This window comes from Glycine soja, chromosome 9 (assembly GCF_004193775.1).
Source record: "Glycine soja cultivar W05 chromosome 9, ASM419377v2, whole genome shotgun sequence".
Lineage (NCBI taxonomy): Eukaryota > Viridiplantae > Streptophyta > Magnoliopsida > Fabales > Fabaceae > Glycine > Glycine soja.
The window spans coordinates 6,219,991-6,236,444 of record NC_041010.1 but is presented as its reverse complement, the minus strand read 5'-3'; the positions used below and the strand labels follow the sequence as shown (position 1 = coordinate 6,236,444).

The 16,454-nt window shown below is 30.0% G+C and overlaps 2 protein-coding genes across 2 annotated transcripts; both read right to left on the bottom strand.

Moving 5' to 3' along the window:
- Window positions 1–3,108: 3,108 nt before the first annotated feature.
- LOC114425734 lies at window positions 3,109–4,533 on the bottom strand. The gene is made up of 3 exons (XM_028392685.1): window positions 4,349–4,533; window positions 4,047–4,132; window positions 3,109–3,531 (listed from the first exon to the last, which is right to left on the bottom strand). The coding sequence occupies exons 1-3, from the start codon at window positions 4,464–4,466 to the stop codon at window positions 3,298–3,300; spliced, it is 438 nt and encodes a 145-aa protein (XP_028248486.1). The 5' UTR covers window positions 4,467–4,533; the 3' UTR covers window positions 3,109–3,297.
- A 7,471-nt stretch (window positions 4,534–12,004) lies between these two features.
- LOC114367680 (IQ domain-containing protein IQM1-like) lies at window positions 12,005–16,053 on the bottom strand. The gene is made up of 9 exons (XM_028324874.1): window positions 15,734–16,053; window positions 14,864–15,377; window positions 14,375–14,489; window positions 14,225–14,290; window positions 14,020–14,108; window positions 13,824–13,911; window positions 13,478–13,708; window positions 13,004–13,105; window positions 12,005–12,907 (listed from the first exon to the last, which is right to left on the bottom strand). Exons 2-9 carry the CDS (start codon window positions 15,316–15,318, stop codon window positions 12,467–12,469), a joined length of 1,587 nt encoding a protein of 528 aa, XP_028180675.1. The 5' UTR covers window positions 15,319–15,377; window positions 15,734–16,053; the 3' UTR covers window positions 12,005–12,466.
- Window positions 16,054–16,454: the final 401 nt, after the last annotated feature.

Below are 16,454 nucleotides of genomic sequence, written 5' to 3'. Positions count from 1 at the left end.
AGGTGTATAGAATATGTTTGAAAATAATAGGTGACAGGTATAGAATATGTTTGAAAAAAATAGTTGAAAAGTTAGTTGGAAGCTAAAAAGTTAAATAGTAGGTGAAAGTTGAAAAATTAACTTATTAAATTAGAAGTGTTTAATAAAATTAACTATTGAAATATCTGAAAAATGTAAAATGATAAAAAATAATAATACCATGATTTATTTAAAAATGATAACAAGGAAATCAATAAATATATTAAGAATAAAAGTGAAAAAAAATATAAAAAACTAGAAGCTAACATTTGAAAAAATGCTACTTCAAGTAGCGTTTCAAAAAATAATAGAAGCTACTAAAAAATTATTAAAAGAGTCTACTTACCGAACAATCAAATGAGTTTTTTAATTAGTAAAAAAAGTTAAAAATTAACGAAAATATCTTGTCAAACGTAACCATAATAAATCCAATAAAAACTATCATATATACAAAGATAAAGACAAATATTAACTCATAAATTTCAATTAAGCTAATAAACTAAACCACATACCTTACAATTGTCATTTGCGTGATTTCATATTCAATGATGTTAAGATATGATATCACGTAAAAGACAATAAGAAGGTATTTGATATTTTTTAGTTTTATTGAATTTTATAATTTAACTTTTGTCTTTATCTTTGTATATATGATAATTTTTTAGCAAATTTAATGACAAATAAATGTAAATCTAATTACTTTATTGTGTTAAATTATATTTGTGTCAATAGTCTTTTGACACTTTTTTAAAACTTTTCTTTTGACTTCTACATTAGTAAATATAAATATTTCCTATAAATTCTAAATTTAAGTTGTTTAAATTCTTAACATATTAGACTATATATTTTTTATATTTGCTTTATGTAGTTTTTTTTATCATTTTTATTCAATTTATTATGTTAGAATGTGTGATGATCATATATATATATATATATATATATATATATATATATATATATATATATATATATATTGACTCACAATTTGCAATAAAATATATACATATTATATGCATATATAGTCAAATATGTATATATTTTATGGCTTAGAAAAAGCTAGTCAACTTGATGTGGTGCAATATCTTGCAAGAATTTGATATACAATTTAGTTAAGTAGTTAAACCTATTGTGCATGCATTATTTTGTACCTATAAATTATTCTTTATTATCTTTACAACATCACAACTAGAATTCAACATTTAGTACAAAATTTTGAGATAGATTATAAGAACTTAGAGAAGAGTCATGACAAAGAAGGACATGAAAATGACTGTAATTGTAATTATGATAATGTTTATGTTGATCTTCACACAAGTTAATTTCAATCTTTCATTCGTACAAATTGAACTAAACAGTTATTATACTATCATGTGTGATGTAGAATGTGTAATTTTAAGAATACACAAATCTAAATATAGAAAATTTGTTTATGGTTGTCATGCCAAATGTCATAAAATATGCATCGATGTTGTTTACAATTGTATTAGTGATTGTGGCTTGACTAAGTACCTTAATGATAACATTAATAGTTATTCTCTTAAAACATATACATCTTTTTAAAGTTTTATAGTTAGTCTTTATAATTTTTTTAACTATGTATATATTTTCATAATTGTCTTTATGTATTAGATGTTGGTGATTTTGTTACCTACGGAGTTGATTCCTGCTGCCAAAATTGTCAAAACAAGACATAATTCAGTATGTTATAGGAAAAGGATGTCGAGAGACATAATATTTATGTATGAATGTAACAAGAATAACATGGTCTTTCTACTTATATATTACATTTTCATTTTCTATTTTTTTATTTCTCTTAAACTAAAATTCATTCTATATTTCACATATTTTTATCTTTCCCATCTCTATCTTTCATGCACTCATCGACTAAGCTTAGTATATTTTGACGGAACCATGTACCCCACCCCGAAAAATAATTAAAAAAAATTGGCCCAAAAAATTTATAATATATCTTTTATATATATATATATAGGTTTATTAATAAATAAGATTTGTGATATTTTCAAAAATTATTTAAAAATATTCTTTTATTATTATTATTATTATTATTATTATTATTGCAATTTTACGTCAATATTACATTTTAAGATTTTGTTTTTGATAACATCAACCCTTACGACTAAGGTAATAACATTTTTATACATTAACTATTTCATTAATTAATTGTATTTTTATTATATTTTTTTTCATTTTTCAAACTTATCTTTCTATGACTTTTATATCCTCGTTTACTATGAGAAATCTTATAAATATGACATACCACGATTATTTTTTTTAATTTTTTCTTTAAAAAACATTATAAATTTATTTTTCAAATTTTGCTATAAATTTAGAAAAAAAATATTATTTCCTTAAATTCATTGAAATATTCATAGAAGTTTTAATTTATTTTGAATACTATGATAAAAAATTGTAGAATAATTAATTTTTTTTACAACTTTTTTCAAAAAATATATTGATAATTTTTTTAATGAAGATATAAGTCATTAAAAACACTTTAGAAGTGTCATTAATAAAATAGAAAAAATGTTTTAATGCTATAAAATATAATTTAAAATACAATTAGTTAAGAAAATAGATAATGTTGAATAATAATATTAAACATTTGAAATCATTGACAAGAGAAATATCATAAAAATTATTACATTTAATTTACATATTATAACATTAGTTATTTTGGCCCTTCAAAAAGATTTTCGCAAGCTCCACCATTACAAATACTCTATTTCTTTCTTACCAAACCGAAAGGATTCAAACACGTTGTAACTTAAAATTATCCAAGCTATGAAAAAACAGACCAAATGTTAGTTATTAATTGTTAATTTTGTGTAAAGGTTTGCTATTACATTTTAATTCCATTAATAGTAACAGCTTAAAGATTGTCATCGAAACTTTCACAAAAATAAAATAAAATAATCCAATTAATAACAGCATAGTCGTAAAGCTAAGTAAGGTCTAAAACAAATTCTTTTATTCAAACAAAAATTAGCTAATTAGCAACCAAGAACACGATGAGGTAAAATAAACAAATTCTATATCTAACATTTGTTAATTTTAATTAGACAATAAGTATAGTAGCTTCATAACGTCCCAAATCTCAATCATATCTTAAGATCAATGTGGAGAAACTCGCTGGTTTTAGCGCAAATCGTTCTCAGTTGTAACCAAATTTCGAGGCTTGACTAATCAATCATATTGTAAACTAGAACTTTATGCACATACAAATAACAAGAAACTCTTCTTGTTACGGGGATTAATTACTTAAGGGTTGTAGTAAGAATTGCCACATTTGCATTTCCATCCTTCAGGCTCGTAATTTGCGTACTGAGCACCCAGAAGATCATTGTTGGTAGGAATTTGAATGGGATTGCAGGGAATGCAGCCTCCACATTTGTGCTCACACCTTGGCGGTGTTGATCCTAGCCTGCTCAGTCCCCTCAATGCTTCTTTATACTCATTGGCCTTTGCTTTTAATATTCTTTTTCCTTCATTCCCCTTCCAAAAAAATATATATAATCATGTAAAATATACACATGACCCACATGTAATGCGAACTTATCAAAAATGATTTTAGGACACTCAAAACCTTATTTGACACTTGCTGAAAAAAATAAAGATACAAAAGTAAAAAAACAAAAATATAACTGGTATAATATATAATACTACAATGAAATAGAAATAGAAAACCCACTAAGATCAACGTAACGGTATGGGGTTTTAATAGCTTGCATGGATTTTTTTTTAACAGTAGGAATTAAATTTGATATCAAAATATTTACAGCACTCCCTACACCCGTTCAATCAACTGGGCTAGATCTCCTTTGGGCTTGCATGATGTTTTAGGTTTCAATTTCATTGTCTTTATTGAATAAAAAGTTATAAAAAGAAAAAGATTAAAAAAAATGATAAGTACTATTAATTAGGTGTATAGAAAAGTGGATTTCTAAAAATCATTGCTCTAAATTTATACATGCCCTCAAATAACAAACTTCGAAGACATATAACGGTACCTGTGTAGTGTCAAAAACATGTTTTGAGACATCTTGAATTCTGGTTGTTTGATCATCATCTAATGTGGAAGACTGTTTGAAGAATGCTGTTGGTATTTGTTAATCACCAAAAGGTGAAAAAGCCAATACTTCATCAGAGAGAGAGTGGGAGAAAAAATGGGATTTATGCTACTTGGACTTGGAGTGAAGTGAAGCACAATTAAGTGTAACAATATGTTGATCATATGATATGGAAAAAAAACAAAAAGAAAGAAAATAAGTGATTCTTTTGTAACGTGTGTGGTGATGAAACTATTACTGACCTTGTTGAGTTGAAGCATCAAACAGAAACAAAGGCCTGCTTTTCACGCAAACCAAACAAGAGAGTAGCAAAATTGAAGCCACTAGAAAGTTGTAGCACATTATTCTTCTTGTCTCCATGGTTGTGGAAATCCTAAAAGGCTAGGATTTATGCAAAAGGGTGTGTGAGAGAAGATAGTTTGGTATCCACAATAAGGCAAAAACACTAGTAGAGTTTTGGAGTTGGCGAATCACACTCATTTGTAGAGATCAAATATGACTGTTGTTGAAGAATGAGATTGGTGCAACGTGTCACAAAAAGAACAAAAAAGTACAGAGAGAGAGATATGCCAGAGAAAAGAATTTCTCACTTCTCAGACTAAACAGGTTGGCATTTCTAACATTTGTTTTGACAAGTGACTAGTCATTTAGAAAGTCAATGAGTATGCAAAATCACGATGATCTTCCACATCTTAAAAGAAATTATAATAAAAATGTTAAAAATTATATAGTAACATATAGTATAAAATTTTATCCATTAAATAATAACTGCAGCAGGTGCACCTGATTCGGATTCGTTGTTAATTGATTTCTTAGCTGCAATGCCCCTACAGTGTGAAACTTCAAAAATATGCAGAAAGACTGCCTAGACTGCAGAGCCTCTTCTTTCATAGTAATTTTTAATTTTAACAGTTCTCAATTGATCACTTCCCCATATCAAATCAAGTTCCTCGGTTAAAAAGATTATTATTTTTGAAATAATGAAAAAAACACTCTTTGTCCTGTTTATTTACATTTTTTATTTCGTAAAGTTAGATTTAGTTATATATGTAGTTTTGTTATTTTAATTTTAAAATAATTAAGAAATATAAAAGCAAAATAGGAAAAAGAATCTTGAATTTGAACGAGGTTATCAGTACTCAAAAAGTCTAATTCAGTTCATTAAAAAAGATATATAAATTATTATAAATTTTTTAATTTTTACTTTTAAAAAAAGAAAAAGTTATCCCATTCTTACTATTATTATTATTATTATTATTATTATTATTATTATTATTATAGATTGAAATCTACTTTTCACCATAATAGGAATATGAAGAAATCTGTAGCTGACAAGTCTCATGCAAGTCATAATTGCAACTGCCCCAAACTGGAATATGTGTGACTGGACCGAGATTAATTAAATCGGAAATTAGACCAATAGAGGCATAATGGAATGCAACATTTCATGGTTAAGTCAGTTTCATACAGGTTGGGGGATGGGGAACAGGATACATGCAGCGAATCAGCCTTCATTGAATCACTAATGAATGATGGTCAAAGGTGGGTTGGAGAAGAGCAAGGTTGATATATTCGTGATACTAGTATTGATTAAAGTGATATGAATGTGGCAGTCTTTTTTATGTAGTTTATTATCCCAACATGTACCCTTTGTTGACTCACTCAATTTGTTTGCGCATTCACCATTTTAATTTTTAAATTTAATTTGACATTAATGGGGTTGAAATTTCATAAGAAAAAACTTGGAACTCGAGTGAGGTTGTGTGTTGACAGCAGCCAAATAGAAGGGATTAATTACTTTGATTGGACTTGTCATATTTAAGAACATTGTAGTATGACTTATAAGCCATGCTTCTAAATTGCTTACTGCGCATTTAAATGTATGTTTCTTAGCTAGGATGTTACGTATTTGCTCTTAAGGTAGGGGTCTCACACTCTTGCGTGGGTGAGATTTCAGATTTCTTCACTTTCATCATAACTCGTTCCAAAGATCAAGATTAGACATGAATTTAGGAGATTCAACCTGTTGCAAAAAGATGGCAGCATTGCTGAACGACTCAGTACCATTTTGTTTTTGTTTAAAAGAAAAGAAAATTTACCCACGTTGCTTTTCGTGCTTGTTTGGTCATACACCAAAATCAATTTTCTCGTAGTAGCACAAATTTCAATATGAAGTCTTGAATGAGATTATTTTGAACACACATTTCAACTGCGTCTAATTTAAAATTAATGTTACTTAAATCTAAATCAATCTCAGTTAAATAGTGATTAATTTTTCCAAAAACAACTACTATGTGCATGTTTAGATTAGTGTTTGAAAGACAACTTGATTCTAGAATAAGTCAAACAATTTTTTCATTGACCAAAATATTTGAATGTGTATTAGAAATATGTTTCTAAATCATAGACTCAAAGTCTCTTTGAAACAATTAAAAGTAACTTTTGCATCAGTCTTAACTTGGGTCATATAATTTGTTTCAAATATATTCCTATTTAATGTTAACATTGTCCTAATGAATAACAAAGACAAAATAATAACATTTTGGTAATTATATACCAAAAATCAATTTTATTTACAAGTTTTTGAACAATATTATATGGAAATTAATTTTTTAATATTTGTCATTCAAACAAAAACTATGTTATCTTAAAATCAATTTTATAAAATAATGTTGATTCACATAAAAAATAGTGTTAATTCAAAATCAATTATCTATTATTAAAAACACATATCCAATATCCCATTAAACACTTGTATGATTTGATTGATCTCGTTGTTGTTAAACTTAAGATTAAAATCAATTAATCTTAAATAAAATTATCCAACAGATATATGAATTTGTATTTCAAAAATTAAAACAGACCATGTAAGACTTTCCTATCAAATGCGTGGGGTTCAATAATTCTGGAATTCTTGTGATTTATGAATTTTTCTCTTTCCTTTTTAGATTTATCAAAACAAAACAATGTGGCATGAACTTATATGATACAAATTCAATAGTTTTTGACACGCGCAAGATAGTGTCATCATATTCACTAGGCAAAACGAGTTACGAGGAGGGAAACGAAGGTGTACTGTCTCCAATTTCCATAAGCAGAAGCCACATTGAAAGACCAAAAGCAACAAGTATCAATATCCTCCAAGAACTCACCCCAACAACACAAGGAAGCAGAGAAGAGGGTATGACTAAAGAGAGAGATAATATTTCATTTCTGTGTATAAATACTTTTGATAGTGATGGTTGTTACAGAGTGTAGTAAGAAGAAAGATTGGTGCAGTTTGTGCATTACCCAAGTTATCTTTGTGTGCCCTGAAATGAGATTTTTGGGTTGTGGCCCCTATTGCTGCAGTGTTGTAGTAGTCTGCACACTGCACTCTGCTGGTGCTGGCAAAGATTACCATATCAGTGCAGTGTGGTAAAAAGCTGAAAGGGATATGGCCCCTACAAAATTGGTGTGACTAACTGACTATTCCCCAAAATTAGTTAATAGTTAAGACTATTCATGGTGTACTACCTAACCCAAACCAAATGAATTTCTTTATAAAAACAAAATAATCAATTAGAAGAATGTTAACTCAAGACCAAAACTAATAATGACATATTTGTGGCCATTTCTTTTCTGGGGTACGGTGGGTGCTTTAGTGATTTGATTATTCGATCTTGTATTGTCTTTCATTCGTTTATATCCAATCAAACATAACTCAAAGTCTTTGTTTTTGTATGGGTTGATTTGATAGAGTATTTCATTTATATCTAATCAAACATAACTCAGACTTTGTTTTTGTAAGATTGATTTGATATAGTAAAAAATAAAAGAGAAAAAAAATATTTAAATTAAAATAAAGAGAAAAAGACAAACCCACATAAATTTATAAACAATTTCTTATTTTTTCTCTCTAACCAAACAATAAGTGATAAGTGACTAATACTAAGGTAGAAAATAAGAGAGGAAGAATTTAGAAAAAAAGTGATAAAAAAAATCTATAAGGTATTTGATGTAAGAAAAATAAAAAAAGAAAAAGAGGATTTTTTTAATGCATGTTTAAATGAAAACATATTTAATTTCTACAGATAAAAAAATATTAATTCTAATAATTTTTTAATACACTCTTAATATAAATGAGTTATATAATATATTATTAATATTAATCTTGTATTTTGTTTATTTTTTCAATATTTTTGTTCTCATAAATTTTGAAATATTAAAACTTACTTTTGTTTGATCAAATGATATATATATATATTCAAAATACTGTATGTTTATGGTGCTTTTCTATGTAGTCCCTTGGAAATTTTAGATACCAATTTTTTGGTTGATCCAAAACGTTTTGTAAGTGTCATATGAGATAGTAGTTTTTTTTTCGTTTGTTGTTTATTTCCCAATGATTAAAAAAAGAAAACAAAAAGAACTTGATGCAAAACTTTGTTGGCGACGAATAGAGTTTGGTAAAGGAGTCGGTTCACTTTTTTTTTTTTTACCTTTGATTCATTAGAAAAAAAAAATACTGACTAATTTAAAGTTTGATAAAAAAAATAAATAAATTATGATTAATAATTATTTTATTAAAAATTAAATTCAAATAATATCAAAACACTTTAATCTTAACTTTAATATATTAATTACTTATATCCAATATTATTTTATTAAGAATCAGGTCATCACTCTATTTAGGTTCCTATATGGTTTATCTTTATCTTTTGTTTGGAGAGAAGACAAAAAAGAATAAAAATAAATGTTATTTGGTTGAAAAGAAATAAAGTAAAAATTAATATTAGTAGTTTAAAAAAAGAAATAAGTATTAGTATTGTTTTATTAGAAGGAGGAGGAGACATGGGTAAGAAAACTGCAGGAGACAAGAGAATGACAGAAGCTCACGGGACTCAATTTTTACCATGTTTATGATTTTTCCATGATTAGTAGTTCCCCTGCATTTTTCCAGGTTACAAATCATTGCTCGATATTGGAAATGCAAAAGTTGTCGTCTTGCAACGGGCTATGATCCCCCAAGTTCAAAAAAAATATAGGGAGAAACATGTGACCTTTGGCAAAGTATAGTTCATTTTCATAAATGAAGTGAAACACATTAGAATGCGTATCTTGTAATGAGACTATGAGTACTGTAGGCATGGTAATGAGTGGGACAGATACAGGTATTGTCTCTCTAATTTCTTATCTTGACTATCCAATATATTTCTATACTCGTGTATTCAATGGGTTTAAGTTTATTGTTTGATTCCCGTCTCCGTTGGGTATCGGCGTCCCATATACCATTCAAATTAGAAAAATATTTTTTTTAAAAAAATAAATTAATTGTTAAACATTTATTTTTAACTACTTATATATATCAATAAATTTATTATAACGTGTATGTCTACAAAAATAGTTAAAAAAATAATATTAAATTATGTAAAAATTCTAAAATAAAATTAACTAGTAATAAAAATTCTATGTCTTTTGATTAAATTATGCAAAAATTCTAAAAATTTTAAGTGGTGGGACGGGTTCGGGTTCAGGGTCGGGACGGGTCTAGTAATCTCATATCCGTATCCGATTTTTGATTATCAGGAAAAACCCGAACCCAAACTCATACCCGGTCAACTCGAATATTAACCGTCAAAATCGAGACGGATTTGGACGGATACCTACAGATACAAGTTTTCTTGCCATATCTAATGAGGAGGCTGCTGATATGGAAGAACAAGAAGAAGAAATGAAGAAATAGGAGGATGAGGATCATGTTTCTAGACAATTTTCTTTGGCTTTCTAGATATGTTCTAGACATAAATAATTTGTAACAATTTTTTGAGGATCGTGTGTTCTTTTTTTTAAAAAAAAAAAAAAAAAAGAGAGGATTACATGTTCTTAGATTAAAGTGAAGTCTGTGGTGGACCACTTAAACATATGGTCCATCCATGCACAAGCAAAATGACGGGCTATTGTAACTAATCATTGTATCTATCCGGTCTTGCACAGTGTTTTGGTAAAAAAATTTATATGATAAGTAACTCTCCTTCTTCAAGCCTCGTTCCTTCAAACACTAATGTTAAATTTTCAAGCGGAAAGAAACCTGAGTGGGATTCAACTACCCCCAACTCTTCATTGAATTTGAAGCTCTTTCTTTTCTTTCTGATTCTACCTCCCCTTTTTTTATTCTTGGCTTGTTTGTGATGGAATTCTCCAATATAAACTTTCAATTGGAATCATGGATATAGTTTTCGTGATCTTGGAATCATTGCTATTGTCAAATGAATGTAAAATTATCCAATGTAAAAATTTAATTTCTTTTACAGATTCAATCTTCTCAGATCACTAATGTTGAAGGCATAAACGCCCAAGTCATCATTCACCAAGATGCTCCCAAATGATGTTGTCCATGCTATAGATGTATGGAATGACCTAAGGGAGAGATTCTTGCAAGGAGATTTGTTGTGTATTGCATAGCTTCAAGAAGAGGTACATGCTTTCAAGCAAGGATCTTAAACTGTCACAGGCTATTACACAAAATTAAAATCCATTTGGGAATAATGCCAAGGTCACCTCACATTATTGTGGAACTGTCCAATTTTCACCCACTTTTATTATTCACGATGTGCTCTATGTTCCTAAATTTAATTTTAACCTTATTTCTATATCTAAATTGATTCATACTCTTCCATATACTCTAACCTTCTCTAATGACATTTGCAAAATTCAAGAAATGGACTCCTTGAGGATGATTGGTTCGTCTAAATTGCAAAAAGGATAACCAAGTCTCTCCACCTAGCCTACCTCACATACATGATATCACCACCACCATGTCATACAATTTTCTTGTATTTGTTGCCGTAGAAAATGTTGGATTGAAACCTGACCAAATTGGTGTGCTACGATCATGGATGGAGATATTTTGTTTGTAAAACAATTATGTACTGGTTGGATTCTGAGAAAATAAACTGGAAAGAAAAAGTGTCGTGGAAACCGTAATCGATTCAAATGGTTTTTATTTATTTGTTTCAGATCTTGTTGGTGGAAGAAGGTTTGTCGAAAACCTTGCTTCCATCTGATATAATACCGTCTAAAAATATCATTGTGGAAATAAGAATTGGTATTTGATTCTGCACTTGCTACTCATGGGGTTTAACTTTTTCAAATCTGTGTCGGAAATAAACATTTGCAAATGCATCCATATGTCCCTTTTATACATGGACCAAACTGCAAATTGCCTAATTATATATGAATAATTATCCGATATTTTATCTCATCCGTTTAATTTTTTTATCAATATATCTAACGATAACTAATCATGGCTTAAACTATGGTCCACCACAGACTTCAACCTTAGACACACACACACACAGATATATATATATATATATATATAAAAAAAATAAACCAGATCAATTAGAATCATACCAGGGTTGTAAATACCAAAACAAACATAATTAAATCCAAAACCCGGTATTCTAATTTGTTGGACTGCAAAACTTCCCATCTAAACTCAAACGTAACTTCATTTCAGTCATAATCTAAAGCTTGAGTTGATTTCAGATGAAAATATTTTAAAGTACAATGTATGCAATGCATTAGCGAAAATCACTTTTTAAGCCTCAATTAATTCTAACGCGTAAAATATTGAAATTTTATTTAATGCATTGTTTGAAGTCAATGATATATAATATGCAGCTTCAAAAATGATATATAATATGCAATTGTTTCTAAAACTTTTGCTATTGAAAAGTAATTTAGAATTCAAATTAGTCCGAGTAGAATTATATGAACTCACTTTGAATCATCCATATATTGTTAATTCGTTTAATCAATTTCAAATTTTATATAATTATTAATATAATCAAAATTATTAAATAACATACAAAAACATTAGATACAAGTACAAAGGCCAGAAGTACAACACCAGATTGTTCTTAATAGCTGAATTTTTATTACAGATAAAAAATATCTAATGTTTAATTAGAAATTTTGTACTCTACTTACAATGAAGAATTAACTGAGTGATCTTTCCAAAAAAAAAAAAGAACCAAAGACAAATAGGGTTAATAAAATGCCTCGGTTAACCCAAGAATAAAAAAATTAAATAAAAAATTAGAGAGATAGAATTAAAAGTCTCTCTTGGTGTCACCTCAATTTTCATCATAACTAACACATTTTTTGTCATTATGGGGACAAGTGTATACATGTGTGAGCCTAGCCATATATAATTCCCAACCATGATTTTGCTGTTAGGCTATGTTTGTTTCCAACTTGTCACCAATTTTCACTCTTTCCAATGAATAAAACGCAGAAATAACGAACTTTGGTCTTTTGCGTTGGTGCCTCGGGATGATGCAAACTCCCTTAGAAACATCCACACAAACAGGCACTTAACTTGTGGCAGGAATTGAGGTGCGTGGGCTGGGCAAGCCCATGTAAGCAAGCCTTGGAGACATTCTAACTTTTGGGCTGGGCCTTGGAGAAGGAATTGGGCCATAACTATATGGGCGTGCAGAAGCAGGCCTTGGAGATAGGTTAACATGCTCCAAGGCCCTTATTTGAAGGTGTCCAGGGTAGTCACGCACACACCCGATCCTGGGACCTGCCCCAGTAGACCACTTGCATGTTAGCCTCTTGGGCACGTCAAAAACTGTGGCCACCACCTTCTTTTCAATCTCTTTGTTAAATGTTGCATTAATGGTGATGCCATTGTTGTTGACATTATTGGAAGAAGAGACAGTGGGACCCTCATTAATTTGTTGTGATTCATTAATGTCAATAAATGAATTGGACCCAACAATTGAAGGAGCATCGTCATCTACGGCACATTTCTGCAAGAAAACAAGTAGAACAACCACTTCAGCTTAATTTATTCCACAACCATTTTTTTTTTCTATCAATAACTTCACTTGCATGAAATTTTTTACCTTGACATTAGAAAGGTCCACCTTGTGCTCGTCAAGAAAGCTTATGAATTCTTTGAAGTTCTCTTCTGTGGGGTGATAGTGACCGCTGTATGGCCAAATAGCCTGCAAAGTTTATTAGCACTTTGTGTAAGTGACATTGCTTTTGCAATAATTATTTGAGTACATGATAAATGAATTTAATTTCTCTAAAGTGATGTAACGTGTAAATTGAAAAAGTAAAAGTGTCTTAATTCCTGAATGAAAATAACTCATCTGAAACTAAGGATAGATAAATATCAATCATGATCATGCAATTCCAGTAATAAATAAAAAATCATGGTAGGTATAACTTTGAAAATAATTATTATAAAAGTCAATAAACATATTATAGCTGATGAATTGTGATCGGATAATACATAGCCTATTTTCTCATATCATAAGCCTTAAATTAGCTAAATGTAAATGTAGTTATCATGTGTTGTGTATGATATTTACCTCAAGTACACCTTGCTGAGCCACCAATCTTCCTGCAGCTGTTGTAGCAGCCCCAGCTAGAAAGCTAGAGTGTTGAAATGCACCCTTCTGCTTGCGCCCCACATACAAGGACCTTGTTGTGCTAAGAACAAATATCCATTTGGAATTTCCATTAGTATCCACAAACCTCCCATCTTGTTTGTACACCAGCTTCCCTTTTTCAACAATTACTTCATACTCTTCCCTTTCTTTCTGCAATGGGTAACAACAAATACAAACATTAGATTATACATGAGATAGATTTATAGTACTTTATAGTATATGATGATTACAATTTTACAAATGTGAAGTTCTAGTGATAACTTACTGGTCCTAGATATTTAATGCACTGGCGTTGAAGGGTGGTCCTTGGGCATTTCTCAAGATTTATTTCTTTACCATCTCCAACATCCAACCTTTTCATATCATAAAGCACAAATTAGCTTCTATAGTTTTTAGCAAGCTACAAGATAATTATAGTCAAGAAGATATAGACAATTAGATATCTTAGAATAAGAGTTTACCAGTAGAAAAATGGTTGGGTGCTTTGGCTTTCAAACCAAGTATCGTAATACATGTGCAAATTGTGCCCATAGCGATGACGTGGGTCAATCTGTGCAGAAAACAAGAAGGAACGTACATTGTTAATATTAGATTAGACCATAAGCTAAAGTGTAACAAAATTTCAAGGCTAAGTAAGATTTTTTAATTGAATAATGGGTAACTTACAGCTTCGAGCCAATGTTGCAAGGCCAATTTTTGTGCCTTATCATCCTTAGACAAACCTTTTCCAACCTGAAAATATCCCAAATATATATGAATAAAAAAATGTATGAATTTACTTTAATTCAGAGAAAGTTGAATTTCCATGGAACATACCTTAGCTGCTCTTGTCTTTGCTCTTGTCCACCGTGACACGGCGGTTTCGTGTTTCTCCACATCAAAGAATGAAACAGAGCTCCGTTTAAGAGAAGCAAAGTCTAATGCCTTCCACCTACATCATCAATTTAATATCATCATCAATTAGTAACATTCATAGCATAACCTTAACCCAATATCCAAATGGAAAAAAAAAAAATGAATTTGAATCTTCTTATGTCAATTTGAAGATTGAATCCTCTCGATCAATCAGAATTAGAATTTCACTTTGGTAACTTATCTAGGTGAAACTCCGGTTCTGATTGAAGAACAACACCAAAAACACATACTTAAGGAACTGTATCTAAGTTTTGTCATGCCATTATTTGTATAAGGTTGTTAATTTCATCTTTGTATCATGAAACATAACATTGTTATAATGTTATGTGACTTGCTAGCACAAGAGGATCCTAATCTAAAAAAGTACTATTGTTTTTCATTGAGACTCACCAGAGTTCTTCCACCACAACAGCACAATCTGCAAGGTTTCTTCTAGTGCGGTAACTCTTGTAGACTTTTTGAAGCTTAGTAGCCGCAGCATCAAGCTCACTAACCGGTCTTGGCGAAGAGAAAACCACTTCTTTAGGCAGAGAGAGAACAGGGACAGGCTGGTGCTGCAATTGTTGTTCACTGCTCTTTGATTCCATGATCTCCATATCTTTAATGCACGAAAGGTTTGGTTCGAGGACCATGTGTTCGGGCCTGCAATCCGTCAATTTGCTTGAAAAGTTGGTGGTAGAGGCACCCTTTGAAGTAGTTTCTGATTCTCTTATCTTGAAGCTACCTGATCTCAAAATCATAGCCCCATCTTTGGAACCAAAAGTGAAGTTCAAAGACAGACCAAATAGTGAATGTCTAACGATTTCTTCCCAGGCTGATGAGAGTAAGGAAAGTGATAATCCCATAGAGATGTAGATCCCCCCCCAAACTTCAATTTTTTTGTAGAAAACTATTACTTTGAGTCCTGCACATGTTAATTAGTGTTAGATGATTTGTATAAAAGTAGACTACACATCCACTATAGAAATTTTGTAGAGTTAATTTCATTCCATGATTGTTCTTGTTTCAAGTGTCTTATTAAAAAAAAAAGGAGAATCTGTCGCAACCAGCATCGCAACGATTTGAAATAAAATTTTCTTTCTTTCTTTTTTATTTTTTTGGTGCAAACTTCAATTAAAGAAATCATATCCCTTTAACCATATATGGAACCCCATGAATAAAACAAGTTTGGTTTTGATGGGGGCACCATGGAGATATGTTTATGTAACAAACAACTTCATCAAAAGCAACAGAAAAAATCTGATGACATGAATGATGTACCTTTGCTTATGAAGATAGTATGTGTCTTTGGTGTATATGAATTGAAGTCTTGCTCCAAGATCAAAAGCACACAATATAAATAAATGAAGAAATGAAGATGGGAATATCTTAGTGGCTTTCCCTGGCTTATTTATAAGCTCCTAGGAAGATAAAAATTCCACACATAGCAGCAGACTTTCAAATACGTGTCAAAAACAGGAAAAGGAAAGAAAAGGGGGTGTGGTCTTCGAATTCCACAACGAATGTGCTAACGCAACTTCGAATGCGAAAATAAAGGGTGGGTGTGTTCACAAGGTTCCAAAGTTTAGTTGTGTGTTTTATATGTTATTTTTCTAAAGTGTTTGAGTGGTTCAAAGGTTTACGGTTTGAACTCGACCCCGTTTTTGGGTTTTTAAAGGTGGATTGTCACTTATAGAGGGTAAATGTTTATTATTATTATTTTTTTTTTTATAATTCTTGTTCTGGGGACCATAAAAGGGCAGAACAACAGAGAAAATTGAAATTAAATAAAAAATGAAGATAGAGGGGTTAGGCGGAGGGTCAAAGAAAGTTAGCTTCTGTTAGGTTCCATTGGAAAACCTGGATGTTTTTAATCTAATTAAGAAACTTTAATGCTGGCTAGATCATTAATTATTAATTTAAAAAATAAAAGAAACTTTAGCATTCTATATGGCTTGATGACACTTTTTGTCTTTTTTGTTTATACTTTACGGCTTAATAG